Source organism: Protopterus annectens, chromosome 4.part1, assembly GCF_019279795.1.
Source record: "Protopterus annectens isolate FY-2018-M chromosome 4.part1, PAN1.0, whole genome shotgun sequence".
In the NCBI taxonomy this organism is placed as follows: domain Eukaryota; kingdom Metazoa; phylum Chordata; order Ceratodontiformes; family Protopteridae; genus Protopterus; species Protopterus annectens.
Genome location: NC_056734.1, coordinates 683,531,352 through 683,548,842, shown reverse-complemented (window position 1 = coordinate 683,548,842; position 17,491 = coordinate 683,531,352). Strand labels below are relative to the sequence as shown.

General features: G+C 45.5%; 1 protein-coding gene across 1 annotated transcript in view; it reads left to right on the top strand.

Annotated features, from left to right (window-relative positions):
- Window positions 1–17,491, top strand: part of SMC4 (structural maintenance of chromosomes 4) — a gene marked incomplete in the record, with an annotated part of 1,657,727 nt that overhangs the window by 965,997 nt on the left and 674,239 nt on the right. Inside the window, 1 exon segment of the mRNA XM_044070462.1 lies at window positions 15,808–15,887. Within this exon segment, the coding sequence (XP_043926397.1) occupies window positions 15,808–15,887 (80 nt within the window).

Sequence of the window (17,491 nt, the reverse complement as noted above, 5' to 3'; positions counted from 1 at the left end):
GCCTGGGAACTTAACTTTGTATTGGTAAAGCTCACTGTACCTCCCTTTGAGCCAGCTGTAAATGCAAAGTTGAAATTCCTTTCTTGGAAAACGGCCTTCCTTCTAGCCATCACTTCATCAAGAAGGGTGTCTGAATTACAGGCCCTCATGGCAGTGGAGCCTTCCATCATCTTTTCATGCGGTCAGGGTGTTTCTCAGGACCAATCCCTCCTTCATGCCCAAGGTTGTATCCAGTGTGTCCCTTAATCAGTCCTTTCATTTGCCAACCTTCTCTTCTAATCCACAGAACAAAGGGGAACGATTACTGCACTCCTTGGACATGCACAGGCAACTTATATTTTACTTGGACAGGGCTAAACCCCTCAGGAAATCTGAGTAGATGCTGGTTGCATTTGCTGCAGGGGCAGAGGGGAATGCCATTTCAAAGCAAACCATTTCTAAGTGGATAGGCCATTGCATTCATTTCTACTATAAGCACCATGGAAAACCTACCCCACAGGGGATAAGACCACATTCAACCAGGGATGCATCTACCTCTACAGCCTTTCTCAAAGGTGTCAGCTGCTACCTCGAGTTCTGTACATACCTTCACCAAGCATTACCACTTGCCAATTTTTTTCTAAGTCTAGAGCTGTCTTTACCACTGCAGTCTTGCAGGGCCTTATAGCTGGTCCTAATGCTATCGAATTACTTCCTCCCATCCTTAGCTTAGGGAATCTACCCAAATGTAATGACTGCAACAGTGAAATACGAACATAGTACATTTGTGTACATTTAACATAAATGTAGATGTTAGTGTATTCACTGTTGCAGTCCTGGTCACCCTCCCTCCAGCCCCTGACTTCTATTGACTATACCTCTGTTCTAGCTGACCATGCTTAAAGCTTTTTGGTGTATTTGCTTTTTTGTTGGAGGTGTAACCTTGTATATAATTGTTACTAATTATGGAGGCACCTGACATCTGGAGCAAGAAAAACTGATGTAATGGCATCGGCTGTATGCTTTATACCCCTGACTACCTGATGTCTTGGAAGATGAGACCGCAACCAACGCAGGACCCAAGACTTTGATAATCAGGCCGACTGAGGGCTGCTGCAAGCAGATAACCCAAATGTGATGACTTCAACCGTGAATACACTCTAACATCTACATTTATGGTAAGTGTATACAAATGTACTTTTCCTCTTCTGCATTTAGCCAAGGGCAATCATCACAAGTTACCTAACAGGGTGCACCTACTTGCAAAAAACAAGGGATCACTCATCCATCCCCTTCTGTCCACTCTTCAACTAACAATTTGGGTGACATGGTTTTGCCCCTTTTAGGCACCTTTTTTCTGAAGATGTGCTTGGAGTCCTGCAGGAGGCCAGGTAACCCATTACCAGAAAATCTTATTTATCCAAATGGAAGAGATTTTCTATCTAGTTTTTCTTGTAACCTGGATCCATTTACTCTGTGTCCACTGTATCACAACCTGGATCCATTTACTCTTGTTTTTGTTTAAATTAACTGTTGTAGGCTACACACTAAAGTGCAATAGCCTTTTCTGATCACTTGTAGTAGTTTATAGCTTTTCTAAGTGTACCTGTTTTAAGTACTTTTTACTGTTTTTGCCTTATCTTTTAAAAAAAAAAAATTTTAATTCCTTGATGTAATGTGGTCCTATCTCGCCTACATTCATTACTGACTGGCTCGTTCTCGGCTCCGACTTGGCCGCTATAACTAGCACAAAGTCTCTAATTGGCTGGGCTAAGCCTGTATCACAGGATGCACCACGCCCAAACCCCCAGATCTCGTTTGCCGCTCGTTGAGTGAAGACGTGGTCTCGAGCTTGGCTGTGGCTAAGTACCTTATTTGAGCTATTTACTAGTTTCCTGTAATATTTTTTTCCAACCAAAAGCTATTTTAATAGCTACGTTCTGTGTATTTGGTGTTTTGTAACTGTTTGTTTTCCGTTTTTAGCTATAGTTGTGGTATCCTTGTGTTTCGCGGGCTAGGCCCATTTAAGTTAGAGGGCCTTAGCCCTGTTCGGTGTGTTTACTTGTTGGTTTTAAGGGCGTTTGAGTTAGTCCCTTCCTCCTTTCCCTTTCGTGTTGGTGTCTGGTTTTGTGTGGAGATTTGTAATGTCAGGCAAAGATCAGAAGGAGCATAGGCCTTCTGGTTTTAAAAAGTGCGCCAAATGTTCCTATAAGTTGTCTCTGACTGGCCATGCCATCAGTGTGTACTGTTTGGGTGCTATACACTTACAAGAGTCCTGCAGTGTGTCATTCGTTTAGTTCCAGGGTCTTGCAAGAGAGAAAAAATAAGTTTATTCTCAAGGGCCTAGTAAAACCTGCCTTTGAAGGAGCTTTGGCGTCTTCTCCCCCTAGCGGGAAATCTAAGAAAAGAGATCTCCGGCTCAGTCTAGTTCGTCGGAGCCATCGGAGAAAAGATTAAAGAAGTTTCACCTTCATCTGCTCCATTGGTCTCGGAGCCGCAGGAGATGTCGGTACCGGAGACGACTATTTCAGTTCAACTGCCGCTGGAGCCGAAGGAGGTTTCTGTTGTGTTGGAGCCGACTTCGGCTCCAATTGTCAAGCCGATTCGGACCCATTCTCCTAGCTTTACGTTGGATCCATTAGAGAAGACTTCTCGACCCCCTTCTGTGTCCTCCAGGTTGTCTGATTTGGATAGGGTGTTGCAGAGGCTCCTCCAGTCACCAGTGTTAACAAAATTATTCTTGGCTCCTGCCCAGTCGGCTCCGGAGCCTGCCCTTTTGTCAGTTCCAGTTATTCCTCCTCCGACCACCTCGGTGTCGTCTGAGCCGGAGTGTTCTGAGTCGAGCGAGGTCCTTGGGTCAGCTCCGAAACCCCCTTTGAGGTTTTCAGCTCTGACCTCGGCTCCAACCCTTTCTGTTCCATCTAATGGTTTCGGTACTCTGGTTTCGTCGGTCGGACCCGAGGGGGATACATCGGGGCTCCAGACTTCGGCTCAGAGTAGTCTCCTTGGTGCTTCAGCCGGGGAACCCCTGTTCCGATTCCAGTTTCGGAGACTGGTCGTTCCTCGGATTCAGGTGGACCCACCTTCGATGCCATGACGAGTGCACTAGCCAGGTCTTTGGTTACATCACTCGAGTCAACCACTCCTTTCCCGGACACTGCGACTAGAGCCTCTGATGCCCCCCTATCAGCAGGCAGTGAGGCTCGATGGCCTGAGGATATCCCCATGCGTGGTCCCCTGCTTTGAGGGCCCTTCAGAGTCTTTGCCTGAAGAGCCTCCCAGAAAGAAGTTCTGTAAGAGGAAGCACATAGACTCCCCAGATGAGTCTGTCCCCTCAGACACTGACCTCGATGATGCAGAGGGTTCCCCAAAGTCGTCCTCCGGTGTCTCATTCTCAGACATCCTGGAAATTTTGAGACAGATGCGACTGGTCTTCCAAAACCCCCTCTGAGGAGGAGTCTGTCTTCCTCAAGGCCTTCGGAGCCCGACCTTCCGCCTCCTGTGGGTCTCCCCCTTCGATGAATTGTTGGACCTTATTTGTCGAAGGGTGTGGGAACACCCTGACTCTGTTGAACCAGTTCCCAGCCGCCCGAACAAGTTCTTGTCTGCGCCTCCTGGGAAAGAGCTTGACAAAAGGAGTTCCTGTAGATGCCATGGTGGGTGGCGTCTGCCACTCAGCAAGAAGTTGCAGAGGCTTCTGCTTCCGTTCATCCTCCTAACAAGGAGTCTAGGAGTATGGATCAGTATAGAAAGTGTACCCTGTTCTCAGAGACCTTTATTTTGCGGTCGTTGAATTATGTGTCTTAAGAGGCTCCAAAGAGATCTCCTCAAGGAGTTGGGAGATGCTCTGTCAGGTAACTTGCCTGAGGCGATGAACCAGACTGTCAACGCCCAGCTGTCTACCCTGTCTTCTATTAACTCGTCCATGAGGCTCATATCCTATGCAGCCGAGGGGGGCGGTTAGGGCAGCTAGCACAGGCGTAGCCCTTAGGAGGCAAGCCTGGATGCGCCTGTGTCACTTCCTTCGTCTTCCTTCACGGACACTCCCTTTGACGGGTCCTCCCTCTTTGGACCCAAAGTGAAAGACACTCTCACCAGATGTGAGCAGTAGGGTAAGACTTTGTCTGCCGTAGGGACCGGTTTTTCTCTTCCCTCTAGACCTTATCCCAAGGCGCAGAGGGGAGGAAAGATGTGGTTCAAGAAGTCTTTTCCTGACCATCATGGTGACCCCCCCCCCTCCAGAGGCAGAGGAGGGGGGAATTACTCTGGAAGACGTTGCCCTAGGGGTGGGGGAGGCCCCCGCAACTCAGGAGACCACGAGTCCTTTCATGGTTCCTCCTACCAACGTCCCTGAGGGGACTGCCTCTCAGGAGCTAGTCGGGGGTTGTTTCTCAATGCATCTTCAAGCCTGGGGAAACATCACTCAGGATCGATTGCTGCTTAGAATTATTGCCAGAGGTTACACCATTCCCTTTATCGCTCCTCCTTTGCCATCCAAGAGAGTCCCAGACGTTCCACCCAGTCAAAGGGACCAAGCAGTGCTAGAAGTCTCAAAGCTGCTGGAAAATGAGTCATCCAACCAGTCCCCTCAGACCAGATCGGATCAGGAACTTACTCAAGGTTATTTTTGGCGCCGAAAAGAACAGGGGACTTGAGGCCCATCCTGGATCTCAGCCATTGAAACCGTTTTGTCAGGAAGTCCAAGTTCCGAATGGTCACTCTTCAAACCATTTTCTCCTTCTTGGAAAAAGGAGTATGCATGTGCTCCATCGATCTCAAGGATGCCTAGAATCACATCAAGATAAACAAGGCCTCCAGGAATCACTTATGCTTCCGGCTAGGAGCCAGTCATTTCCAATTCCGAGCCCTGCCCTTTGGTCTCACCACAGCCCCCAGGGTGTTTACCAAATGTCTGGCAGTGGTGACTGCTCACCTGAGACGTCTAGGATTCTAGGTGTTTCCTTACCTAGACGACTGGCTTCTCACCGCCCCCACCAGGCATCTACTTGTTCGAGCCACGGAGGCCACCATCAACTTGGGTCAACTCTTAGGGATTACTTTCAACTGGCAAAAATCTGTCTTGCTGCCATCACAACGTGTTGCATTTATCGGCGCAGAGCTAGATTCCGTAGAAATGAGGGCTTTCCTTCCTGCAGAAAGAATAAAAGTGCTACAGGCTCAAGTTTTGGCCTTATTACCTCTGAAAAAGGTCCGAGCCGGACTTGTTCTTCAGTTACTAGGTTCCATGGCGGCCACCATCCTACTAGTACCCCTGGCCAGGCTACATATGCGGATACTCCAGTGGCTTCTTCGTTCCAGTGGTCCTTTCAAGAATTCTCTCTGTCTCATCTGATTCGTATAACGGAACAATGCTGACAGGACCTGCGTTGGTGGCTTCATTCACCCAATCTGAAGAGAGCGAGATCCCTGAACCCTCCGCCCCCTACTGCCACAGTGACCATGGACACCTCCCAGACAGGGTGGGGGGGGCATTATCTGGGCAGGACAGTCCAAGGCACGTGGCAAGATCACGAGGTACACTTGCATATAAATGTCCTGGAGATGAGAGCGGTGCTACTAGTGTTGCAGGCACTTCACAGCTCTCTTCCCAAGGTAACTATTTCAATTCTTTCTGACAACATGTTAGTCGTGTGGTACCTGAACAAGCAGGGGGGAACCAAATCCTATCCCCTTTGCAGAGAGGCCATGAGTGTGTGAAATTGGGCTGTCTTCCCAGCACTTTCTAGTGACAACACACATTCCGGGGAAGTCCAGTGTGATAGCAGACAGGCTAAGCAGAGCTATTCTGATGCCTCACGAGTGGTCCCTGAACGATCGAGTTGCTGCTCAGATCTTCTCCAGGTGGGGTCTACCTTGCTGCGACCTCTTTCCCAGTCCCCTCAATGCCAAGTGCAGCAGTTACTTCACTCTGATCCCCCTTCAGGGGGAGTCACCCATGGGCGCTCTAGTCCACGATTGGCCCCCCAGTCTGCTCTATGCCTTTCCTCAGTTTCCTCTGCTGCCAAGAGCGATTTCAGAAAGCAACTTCCTTGGGAAGCAAAATGATTTTGATCGCACCACACTGGCCCTGTCAAGTTTGGTTCCCCTTTCTCCGGAGATATACTATGGACGGTCCTTGGATTCTGTATCCAGTTCCAGACCTATTGACTCATCTGTCAGGGCAGTTCCACCCATCCCTGCGAACCCTCAAGCTCACTGCCTGGCTTCTCCACTTCCGTCCTTAGTCAGACAGCCTTCCTTTACACCGGAAGTGGTACATATCCTATCTTCTTCCCACAAGCCATCCACTAGAAAGATGTACTCCAGTAAATGGAAGAGATTTGCTATCTGGGCCCAGTCACATAATCTAGATCCCTTTACAGCCCCTGTGACGGCAGTTTTGGATTTTTTGGCGACACTTTTCAGACAAGGTTCCGCTGCCTCCACTATTAAGGTACAGCTGACGGCAATTTCTAATTTTCATGTTTCATATGAGCCTTCCCTCATGGGCCATAAACTGTGTAAAGTATTCCTAAAAGGAGCCTGGTTACTTCGTCCCCCAGTTTCACAGCCAGTTTTGCCATGGGATTTAAACCTGGTGCTTAGAGCCATAACTTCTCCCTTTGAGCCTGCAGCCACTTGTGAATTAAAATATTTGTTTTGGAAGACTGCCTTTCTGGTGGCCATTACTTAAGCCAGAAGGGTATCAGAGCTTCAAGCCCTTTCGGTTAAACCTCCTTATTTGATTTTTCATAAGGATAGAGTATCCTTGAGACTCAACCCTTCCTTTCTTCCTAAGGTTTCTTCTACCTTCTGTCTTCACCAATCTATTGTTACCGGTGTTTTTCCCACACTTTTCAAGCAAGGCAGAATTCAAATTTCACCAATTGGATGTACATAGACAACTGAGGTTTTATTTGCACAGGACAAAACAAGAGAGGAAATTGGATCAGTCTGTGTCCTTTTCAGAGAACAGGATTGGTAGCCCTGTGACCAAAGGCACTATTGCAAGGTGGATTAAGGACTGCTTCTCATTTATTTACACCTTGGCAGGTAGAGATCTACCTTTCCCAGTTAAGGCGCATTCTACCAGGGCTATGGCTTCCTCAGTGGCTTTTCATGCTAGGCTCTCTTTGGATGAAATCTGTGCGGCAGCCACCTGGGCTTCCCCACACACCTTTATTTCTCATAAGCTGGACGTGGCTTATGGAGGTCTGGCTTTCTTTGGTTCCACGGTGCTCAGGAGTGTTTTCCCATGAGCCTCCCAGGATATAGGTGCTAAGGACGCTATCCCGTCAGTAATGAATGTAGGCGAGATAGGACCACATTACATCAATTAGTTATGTACTCACCATAACGATAGATGTATGTGGTCCATCTCGCCTACATTCTTAAGTACCCACCCACCTTCCCCCTTCCTGGTGGACTTGGAGGAAATTTATATTCTTAGACCCTTCTGAGGATATTATTGTTTCTCTCTTCTTGCTGTGTGTTCCTATGAGGTTATGTATGTGTAATGATTATATTGTGGCAAACAAGATCTGGGGGTTTGGGCGTGGTGCATCCTGGGATACAGGCTTAGCCCAGCCAATTAGAGACTTCATGCTAGTTATAGCGTCCGAGTCTGAGACTATTCTCTGCTCCAAGCCTGTCAGTAATGAATGTAGGCGAGATGGACCACATACATCTGTCGTTATGGTGCGTACATAACTGTTTCCTGCCTTTCTAAGCTAGTATAGTCCAGTTTTCAGGCTAGTGCTGAATTCAGGGCTGTGTTACAAGTTTGAGTTGCCCATACCTTGGATAGAGGGAAGTTTCTCTGCTCACCCATGAGAGAGTGGAACTTTGAGCAGCCATCTGTCCCTGGAGGAGTGGTTCCAGCCCAGAAGTTAGTAGTTTAAAAAACGTGTTGCATGGTTTTGTGCGCCAGGCAGCACTTGTTAGCTAGGGTTAAACTAATCCTGTCTCCACAAAGTCTCCTTCAGTTTTTCCACTTGAAACTAGTCTAGTCTAACTCTCAACCTAAGCACTCAAAAAGCATCCTACAGTCCAGCACTTGTTCAGACCTAATAGCAAGCACTAATGTACCCCAACACTTGACTGCCCAGCAGGGCAAGGCTCTTAATCCACCCCTCACCAACCAAGTGACTAAGCAGCTCACCCTACTATTCAGGCATGACCAAAGAGCAACTTCAGGTGTACTCTGCAGTCCAGCTGGTGAATCTGGGTATCCTGAGGCAATGTTGCAACTGCCTCATGTACACAGACAGCCTTCTCCTCTTACCACAAAACACTAACATGTGAGAGATGCAATTATACAGCCAAACTGGAGGCTAAGGTATCTCCACCCAAGACTGGAATAGACCGTCATGAGGAGAAGGTTAACACGTGCACCATATCTCCAGCCTCACTTAGACCTACTAAACCAGCACTGGCAAAAGATACACATAAATACACAAAATCATACTCTGAGGCTCTAAATAAAAACCTGCAAAAGCATCAGAGAGCTCCAAAGCAGACACCCACAAAATCTGCACCTCCCGTCACAAACCATACAACACAAAACACAAAATCAATGTGCTGCACAATCACAGCCCTTAAGGCAAAATAACATAGCTAACACACTAGTAATAGGTGACTCGATAGTCAGGCACACTGACGCCCCACTCACTAGACAAGAAGGTTACTGTTAGCTGCCTGTCTGGTGCCAGAATCCGTCACATAATACAAGCACTCAGGTCGTACAAATATGACTCATTGTTCATGTTGGTGTGAATGACCTGAGCCCTACCTCCCTGGACTACATGTAAAGAGACATGGAAGAGCGCTCTGATCATGTAGCCCAGGTGGGTATGACCCTGACCCTGAGTAGCATCCTGCCCTCACCAAGAATGATACCTCAGTATAAAGAAAAAATGATCAATTTCAACAATTGGCTAAGCTTCTGGTGTCATTCAAAGGGGATCCAGTGTCTGTCAGCCTGGGATGACATGCTCGACAAGCCACTTTGCTTCACAAGAGACTGCTTGCACCTGTCACCCCTTGGCTTTCGAATACTGGCCAAGGCTCTTGCTGCCCCCATAGTGCCTTTTTTAGGCAAGGCTCAAAATTCAAACCCACCTCCGTAAACAGCACAAGTAAACAACTGAGGGTTATGCTACTCAACGCCAGGAGTTTAAATTTCAATGTATGCGCTCGAAGCACTCCTAAGTATGGAGAATGTCGACATCTGTGCAGTAACTGAAACCTAGTTCAAGGCTCCAGAGAGCACTCCAGCACTATTGGGCTACAACTCATGCCACACGTTTCTGCCACAGAACACGGACCGAAACACAAAAGGAGGGGGTGTATCCATATTCATCAAGGATACCCACACCTCCAGTGGCGCAGCATGATACCTCTGAGATCTTCCATGTGCAACTTAACATAGGACAAATCTGCAATGCAAATTGTGGCCTGCTACAGTTCACCCTCCATGACCCAGGACCACTACTCCGCCTTTCTGGAGACACTGGAAAACATGAAGGTCCTACCGAACATCCTGATCTTGGGAAATTTTAAATTACCCTACCATTAACTGGGAAAACTACTTGAGTACAAACTCCCAGGCTCAGCGCTTCCTGGAATTTTTGAACTCAAGTGCCCTGGATCAACTGGTAAACTCCCCTACCAAAGGCCACAACATATTGGACCTGGTCTTCACCAACATGGGTGACAGGTGCTCCGTACCGGAGGTCAACCCGTCACTGGTTAGATCAGACCATAAACGAATCACCCTGGATGTTCACACCCCACCACCACCCCAACCAAGAAAACCACAGTGAAAAACTTTTCTAAAGCAAACTTCATCTTAAGTCGGAGCTGGTAGGTTTCACACCCCCCCCCCCCCACGCTAAAGGATAACACTGCCCAAGATGCAGAATCCTTTACAATGGCATTCTATGAGCACCTACAAGGATGCATGGATTGTGCCATCCCTAGCAAAACCAAGACTCACTCCCTTAAGAGAAGGAAACCAGTCTGGTGGACCCCTGCCATAAACAGGGTATACAACAAAAGGAGGAAACTAGTTCAGGGATGTCTATCCTCCTTGGGATTTGCTTTTTTTCTGATCAGTATTAGTAAGAAACTAAGGTACCTCATAAAATCATCCAAGGCTAACCTCGAAAGAAAAATAGCCAAGGACTCGAAAGATCACCACAAAGCTGCCTTTAGCTATGTCAAAAATCTAAGTGGCAACTCGCAGATATGCTCTGATATAGTGCAAAATAGCACAAAATATACTGAACCTACTGATATTGCAAACATACTGGCTGATAGATTTAGTGCAGACTTCACCTCCCTCTCGCCTTCAAAAGGGCCCACAACAATACCGGAAAAGTGTAGTGTCCCGGAAATCACAGAAGCACAGGTAAAAACAGCCCTTTCAAAAGCCAAAAACACAGCATCAATGGGGCCAGATGGTGTCCCAGGCTGCGTCTTAACCGAACTACAGAATGAACACCTAAACACGCTGTTCAACCTCAGCCTCTCCACAGGCTATGTGCCCATAGAATGGCGCACAGCAATGGTTATACCGCTCCACAAAGGAGGAGCCACAGCTGACCTTGGTAACTATCAGCCCATAAGCCTGACTAGCCTGGTCTGCAAGGCTATGGAGCGCATCATCCTGAACTCAATAACAGGCATTGGGAACCTCCAAACACTTGACCCGACCCAGTTCGGCTTTAAGTGCAGATCATGCCTACTAAACCTGGTTGACTTCTTCGAGACAGTCACCAAGGCCATGGACGAGGGAAAGGTGGTTCACACAGCCTACCTTGATCTCGCCAAGGCGTTCGACACCATTCCTCACTCTGGTATTATAGAAAAACTCACCAGCGTGAACATAAACCCGTACATCGCAAGATAGGTTGCCAACTGGCTTGCAGATGGAACTCGCACGTTAAGAATAGCCGGCTCCAGGTCTGACTCTAAACCAGTCACAAGTGGTGGCCCGCAAGGCTCGGTTCTGGGACCCCTACTGTTCGGCATACATTTTCTCAGAAGTACAGGCAAACACAGGAGGACTATGGCTAACCAAGTTTGCCGATGACTGCAAACTGGGAGCCATAATTGACTCTCCGGCTGACATGGACATCCTCCAAAAAGGCCTTACTGAGACAGACACCTGGTGTCAGTCATGGCCTCAAGCTTAATGCCAAAAAATGCAGCGTCATCCTGTTTGGGAAAAACAAACCCCCCACGAATTACCACATAGGTGGCAGCCCAGTTAATACAGAAGAGGTAATAAGACATCTGGGGACCCAGGTAGGTAGTAATCTCTCCTTTGACAATCATATTGCCAAAGTAGTTAGGAAATCCTGTGTGGCCCATCTAATTACTAAGGGGTTCGTATCTAGAAATAGAGGTTATAGTGCCCCTCTACTCGTCACTCATCAGACCCATCAGAGTACAATGCCCCATTTGGGATGTACCTCACAAGACGCTTCCAACAACTTGAAAGACCACAAAAGCACCTCACCAAGAGTATTACTGACCTCAAACATATGTCCTATGCAGCCCGACTGAAAAAACTCCGGCTGTACTCAGTGGCATATCGCTTACTCAGAGGTGATCTCTGCCTGACTTGCAAAGCCATGTCCAACTCAGAATTGATGGACATGCTCCATCTAAAGAAATCCAAATAACTGCGAGCCACGCGCTCTAGTGAGCTAAACCTCACCACAACAATAAATAGAACATGCTGGAGGGATAGATTCCTATCAGACTCCCCATGCTTTGGAACAAAATTCCTAACTACATTAGGCAGAGCCCCTCACTAACACTCTTCAAGAGAAGCCTTGACGAGTGGATTGATAAAGTACAGCCCTGGGATCACTTCATTGGCTCTGCTTGACAGAGGCTCAGTTAATCAATGGGGCGGCGAAAGCCGACGCACACTGGCTAGGCTTATAAATGCCCTCGGGCAGATAGCCTAGTACCTACCTATGGAAGTTCCAGTGGTTCTCTTATTTGTGCTGGGCTGGCATACTCGAAAGCCCACCTGTCTGCTATTTCTGGTTGTCTGCTTTTGTCTCCCCCTTTGACTTACAGATTTGAGGTCAAACAATTTCTTAAAGGCATCCTTCACGTTTGGCCTATCAGCATGCTTATTCCTCCTTCCACGGACCTTAATTTTGTTGTGGGAGAAAATTACTTAGGCTCCTTTTGAGCCTGCAGCTTCAGGTTTCTTACAGTATTGTTCTTGGAATTGTTCTTTTGGCCCTTGCCTCAGCCAAACTTGTGTCTGAGCTGCAAGCCCTTATGGCTGTTTTTCCTTTTTTGTTCCTTTTTTCAAAAGGACGAGGTGTTTCTTCATACTAATCTTTGTATGCCCAAGGTGGTTAATGAGTTGTCTGTTAATCAGTCTGTTTGCCCACTTTTTCTCCTCCACAATCTATTGAGAAGGTTCTTCACATCTGGGATTTGCACAGTCAACTCCCATATTTGGGTAAAACTAAAACATGTGCAGCTTTTTGTTTCCTTTCATCCTAGGTGTTTAGGTTTGACCGTTTCCAAGCAATCCATTTCTTCCTGGATATCAAAAGCAATTTCCTTTTATTATTCCTTTCATGTCTTAGTCTTCTGTTAAGGCTTATACTTACCAGGGCTGTGGCGGCTTCTGGTGCTTTTTTCCAAAGGTTTGGACACTAATTCTATTCTTGAGGCAGCTACTTGGACTTCTCTGTGTTTTTACCAAGCAATATGTGAAAGCTGCCAGCCTAGGTGGATACAATTTTATAAGTAATTGTCATTTGTAACTAATGTAAGCCGCAGGCTTGTTGTCTTAAATGATAATAGTGTTACATGTGGAACTAGAAATACCAGTGCACTCTGCTGTAAAAAAAAAGCCAAGTCAAGCATTTTATGACTCTGATCTTTAAATTTGGCTATGGCCTGTCTAGGTGAAGGAATTCTTGCTATTGTTTTATGGCCTGAGTTAATGGCCAGAATTTGCATGCATAAATGTAGTTTATGGCTTTGCTTCCTGACCCTGGTGTGAGCTTACTAAAGAATGTAAATGTAGTTTGTTAGCCTCGGAACCCAGGGAAGTGTGAAGAATGATGTACTGTGAACTAGAAATGTGATTTTAAAAACAGAATCAGAGAGCATTAAGCATTTTCGTCTAGACTGTTTAACTCATCATCACTGTCTTGCTCTATATGCAAGTGTATCTTAGACTTCTTTTCTCTTAGAAATAGCTAGAAACTAGAACAATTAGACTTTCTGTGATGTCAGAACTGTACTACTGAATTATTTTAAGTATTTCTCTGTGATCTCTGAACTCTTGACTAGCACTGTGTAGTAAAACGTATTGTCTTGTGTTTTTATTTATTAAATATTTTAAAACCTTTCAACTGGCTGTTGTGTAGAAAGAAGTTAAGCTCTGAGTACATTGCATTTATATAGTGATCCTGTACCAAGTCACTCCAGTAAGCTTTGTTTAGTTACACTACCAATTAGATAATAATATTGCACAGTAATAATTGGACACCCTTTTAAGGGCCTTTGAGTTGCTGATAAATACTAGTGGGTGGCGGCAGCTGATACTACCATATAGTCAGGGGAAAAAGGGACACAGCTGGAGAACCTGTGCCAGCCTTCCCCAGGAGTGTCTGTGTGGTTGTATAAACTTAGTGAGTGTGTTATCTAATTGAACAGGGAGACAAAGCCGTGGTTGGACAGAGAGGGTGCTGGAGGTTTTAGCTTGCCCACTAGGCTGAGATCTGGACCCTATAGCTGTGCCAGTGGGGAGTCTTATTGGGGACCCGGAGAGCAAGGGAGCGACCAGCCCCATACAGACTGTGATCTTTGTGTGCTCTTAAGGGAAATTGCACTTTATTGTGTGCATTTCTTATCCTTTCCTCCTACGAGGCACCCATCACTGGTTAGTGGTGAGGATTGAGGCTCCTTGATTGCTTGACCAGGCCACGGGCGTCACACAGTGTAAGTTAGATATTGTTTCTAGGGCTAGAGCTGGTTTTGCCAGGGCTATCCCTGGTTTTCGTAAGGGCTCTGCTTGGTCCTTCAACTTTCTTACTGAACTTGTGTAGTCTCCTTATTGTAAAGAGTACTGCAGTAGTGAAGAAAGGGGCATCTACTGTTACAAGATTTTACACAACTGTACTATTTTCTTCTTTGTTTCCTGTCATTTACATTCAGCTATGGGCAGCATCAGTCCATGATTTATTTTGCTGCTCTGCTAACAGGGATCAAGCATATTTCTCTGTAAAATGCACCTGTTCTTCTGTCAGCCTATCTGTTAACATGGATTTCTATAATCAAGCCGTGTTTGAAGCTGTCCTACACTTAATGTCCCAAATGAGACTAGTTCTCCTTTCACACAATTTTAGCTTGCAAAGAGATTGAAGCTGCATTCCCTGTCGATCCATCTTTATCTAGCAAGTATGGCTGCAGCCAGCTTCCTTTCTGGAAAGACTATATTCCTATAGTAGTAACTTCAGAAAGAAGAATCTCAAATAGTAATATGAAGATTGTCCGTTGGGAGACTGGGTACAATGTTGCAGGACTAACTTCTTTGTCTTTTGGTTCCAAATTTGGTCTTGTAGGCATTCATCCTGCCATCTTCTCCCCTGAGCTTGTAGATGGGAGGAAAATGGTTTTGCACTTGAGTGGCATGTACAGACAGATTGATATATTAGGCTGAAAATCAAAGGCCTTCAGGCAGACCATTTCTGATGTTTTTGCCAGGGCACTGCAGACCAGTCTCCAGCAGACTCTCTGGAAATGTCTTGCCAGTTAGTTTGCTGTTCATTGACCATGGAAAGAGCTTGCAGGGTCAGGTTAAGTGCTTCCCTCTCTAGGGCAGTAGTCTTCCACAAATTCCTTTATAGATTTGTAGGTACATGCTTAGTTTGCAGAGTGTTAAAAGTCTAGCTAATAACAAGAGGTAAGAATCCAACTCTGTACCTTGCATCTCTTAGTGAAGGATCTTGACTATTAATTCACCCTTGCCCTTTGTTAGAAATGTCTCTGCTCAGAACTCCAACCACATGAGCTTCACACTTTCTAGAAACATTATAAACCTACTCTAAAGGAACAGGGAGGGTTTCCTGTTTAACTCTAGCAAGTTATGTGCATTCCTCTACCTTTATGAAGCCACAACGTGCACTACTTCAGTATTTTTCCCAGGCATTACAAATGAGTAGACAAATTGATCTTTCTGTTGAACATGTTGAGTTGTATGAGCATATTCCCTGTAACAGCAGGTTTTCAATACAAGGATTAATGCTGCAGCGTGCGCCTCCTCTCTCCAGTACTACCTACAGTTGGATGCAGTCACGCACTTTTTGAATCTGCTCTCTTAAGTTTATGGAAAGGTCTTTCATTTTTAGCCTGAAAATGAGCTTTCATTTGTGACTGGTACCACACACACTCGCTTGTTTGTTACCACACACTCGCTTGTTTGTTACAGTTGTGTTCTTAAAAGCTAAAGATGGTAAGAGCTAAGTATGCTATTGATGTCTATAGAGTGGGCTGGAGGATGTCTTCATTCTGGAGATGGCCAACACTATGAAAGGTGGAAGAGATGGGTGGACCACCGCCTATTAATTATTGCTAGTGTTTCGAAGAATCTTTGTATTGATATTTTTTCTGATTTAGTAAATATTCATATAACAAATGTGGAATAAGTAGCTTAAAAAATTGTTTGTTTAATCTTAATACTTTGGCAGCAACACCTACATTTGTTAAAATATCTTGTATTATAGCAAATTTGTGACATGTAAATGGAAATAAATCGCCAACATTTTTACTGTCTTTCAGGTACAATGACTGGTGGAGGAGGAAAAGTTCTAAAGGGCAGAATGGGATCTTCTTTAATTGTTGATGTTCCTCAAGAAGAAGTGAGTTTCTCACACTTCAGTTTTGTAAGCGGTGAAAATGGCTTACCATGACTTTTTTTCCTCCTCTGTTCTATTGAATTCTAATTGAGGACTTTGAGGTATATTCCTTTATGGGTTCTTTGAAATGTCCTTATTGCTGCAGCATTATTAAACACTGGGATATCCCACCATTATCATCTATATATTCAGCCAGGATACAAGAGCGTAGGTGATGTCTTCTCACAATGCAGGTCCAAGCATGCTGAGGCTATGTGGGAACGTAAGAGGTGTATGAGAGCTAATTTCTTCAGACGTTTCTAGCTGCCAGCATGAACAGTGAACCTGCACTTTTGTCAGCCTGACAGTAGTAGTATTAGCCTCACTTGCCTTAGGCAAGTACATACCCCTGGTGGAGAAACTTCCTTTAATTATTTTGCAAAATAACGTATTTCTTCTCATCTAATGGAAAATGTGATTGTAGGAGGAAAATACCTTACAGGGGACAGCCACTTTAAATTTTTTTTTTCCCCTGGAACCCAGACATAGCTTTAGATATTGCTCTATTTGCTAGTCCTTTGGACTTGAGCCCCATAAGAAGTCTCTTGGCCTCCCTTAAGATTTACTTAGAAAAATCAAGCCTTTGAGGTTACTCGTATAAATGGAGACACTGTTCTTGCTTACATGTCCATTATCAGTTGGAAAAGGAACTGTGCAAATGTCTAAATTCGATAATTCAGCTGTCCAGTTGGACCCAGAGAACTGTCTGAATGTTTGGACCATTGAATCATTTGGTCTCTCCCTCTGTCACCACCCTGCAGGCAGCTGATGTGGTGTGGCCACTTAACACATCCACAGTGATTGATCAGATAGCTGCCTCTGCTGTGAAGGAGAATCCAAGGCTGAATATTTCAGAGGGACAGCATCTGTCTAATTATCCAAAAGTAAATACTAGGTTCCCTCATTAAGATACTTGGACTTGCTCACTATATACAAACTTGTCATCCTGCTAAGAAAAAAACAGAAGCATGTCACTCCTTCTCTCCCAGGCATCAGAGGTCTTTAGAGTGGCATGAATTCTCTCAAGGACTTTACAAAGCTTTGGTGTGTTTGAAGCTATAGCAATCTTCCCTTGAGCTCCACATCCTCCCACTGTTTCCCCCTTGAAAGTGATTCTTCCTTTGCAGAAAGTCATATGTGGGTGACCTCCCTAGCTTACCCTTCTCAGGTTTGTCTTGTGGGGTATGAATCAGAAGAAAAAGAAATGTCTCCTAATTCCCTTCTGTAAGTTTATTTTGGAGATGTGTGCAAAGTGATTAAAGCATTTTCACTGAGAAAAGTAAGCAGGTGTCAGATATTCAGAAAAGGTGCCATGACTTGATGTTCCTGGGGGTTCTTAAGTCCTCTTCTCTTCCTCTGTTACACGACGCTTTGCAGGATGGTTTCACCACAGGTTTATTGAACCTGAGACCCAACATCCAGTCCATAGAAAGCCTAAGATGTTCTGTAAGTTAACAGGCACCTATGCATTTTTGTATTAGAACCCTTCATTTGACACTGCTGTCATTTCCCCAATATCTGGTAAGTCTACTAAATTCTTAATCCTCTACCTAACAAGGATAGTGGGG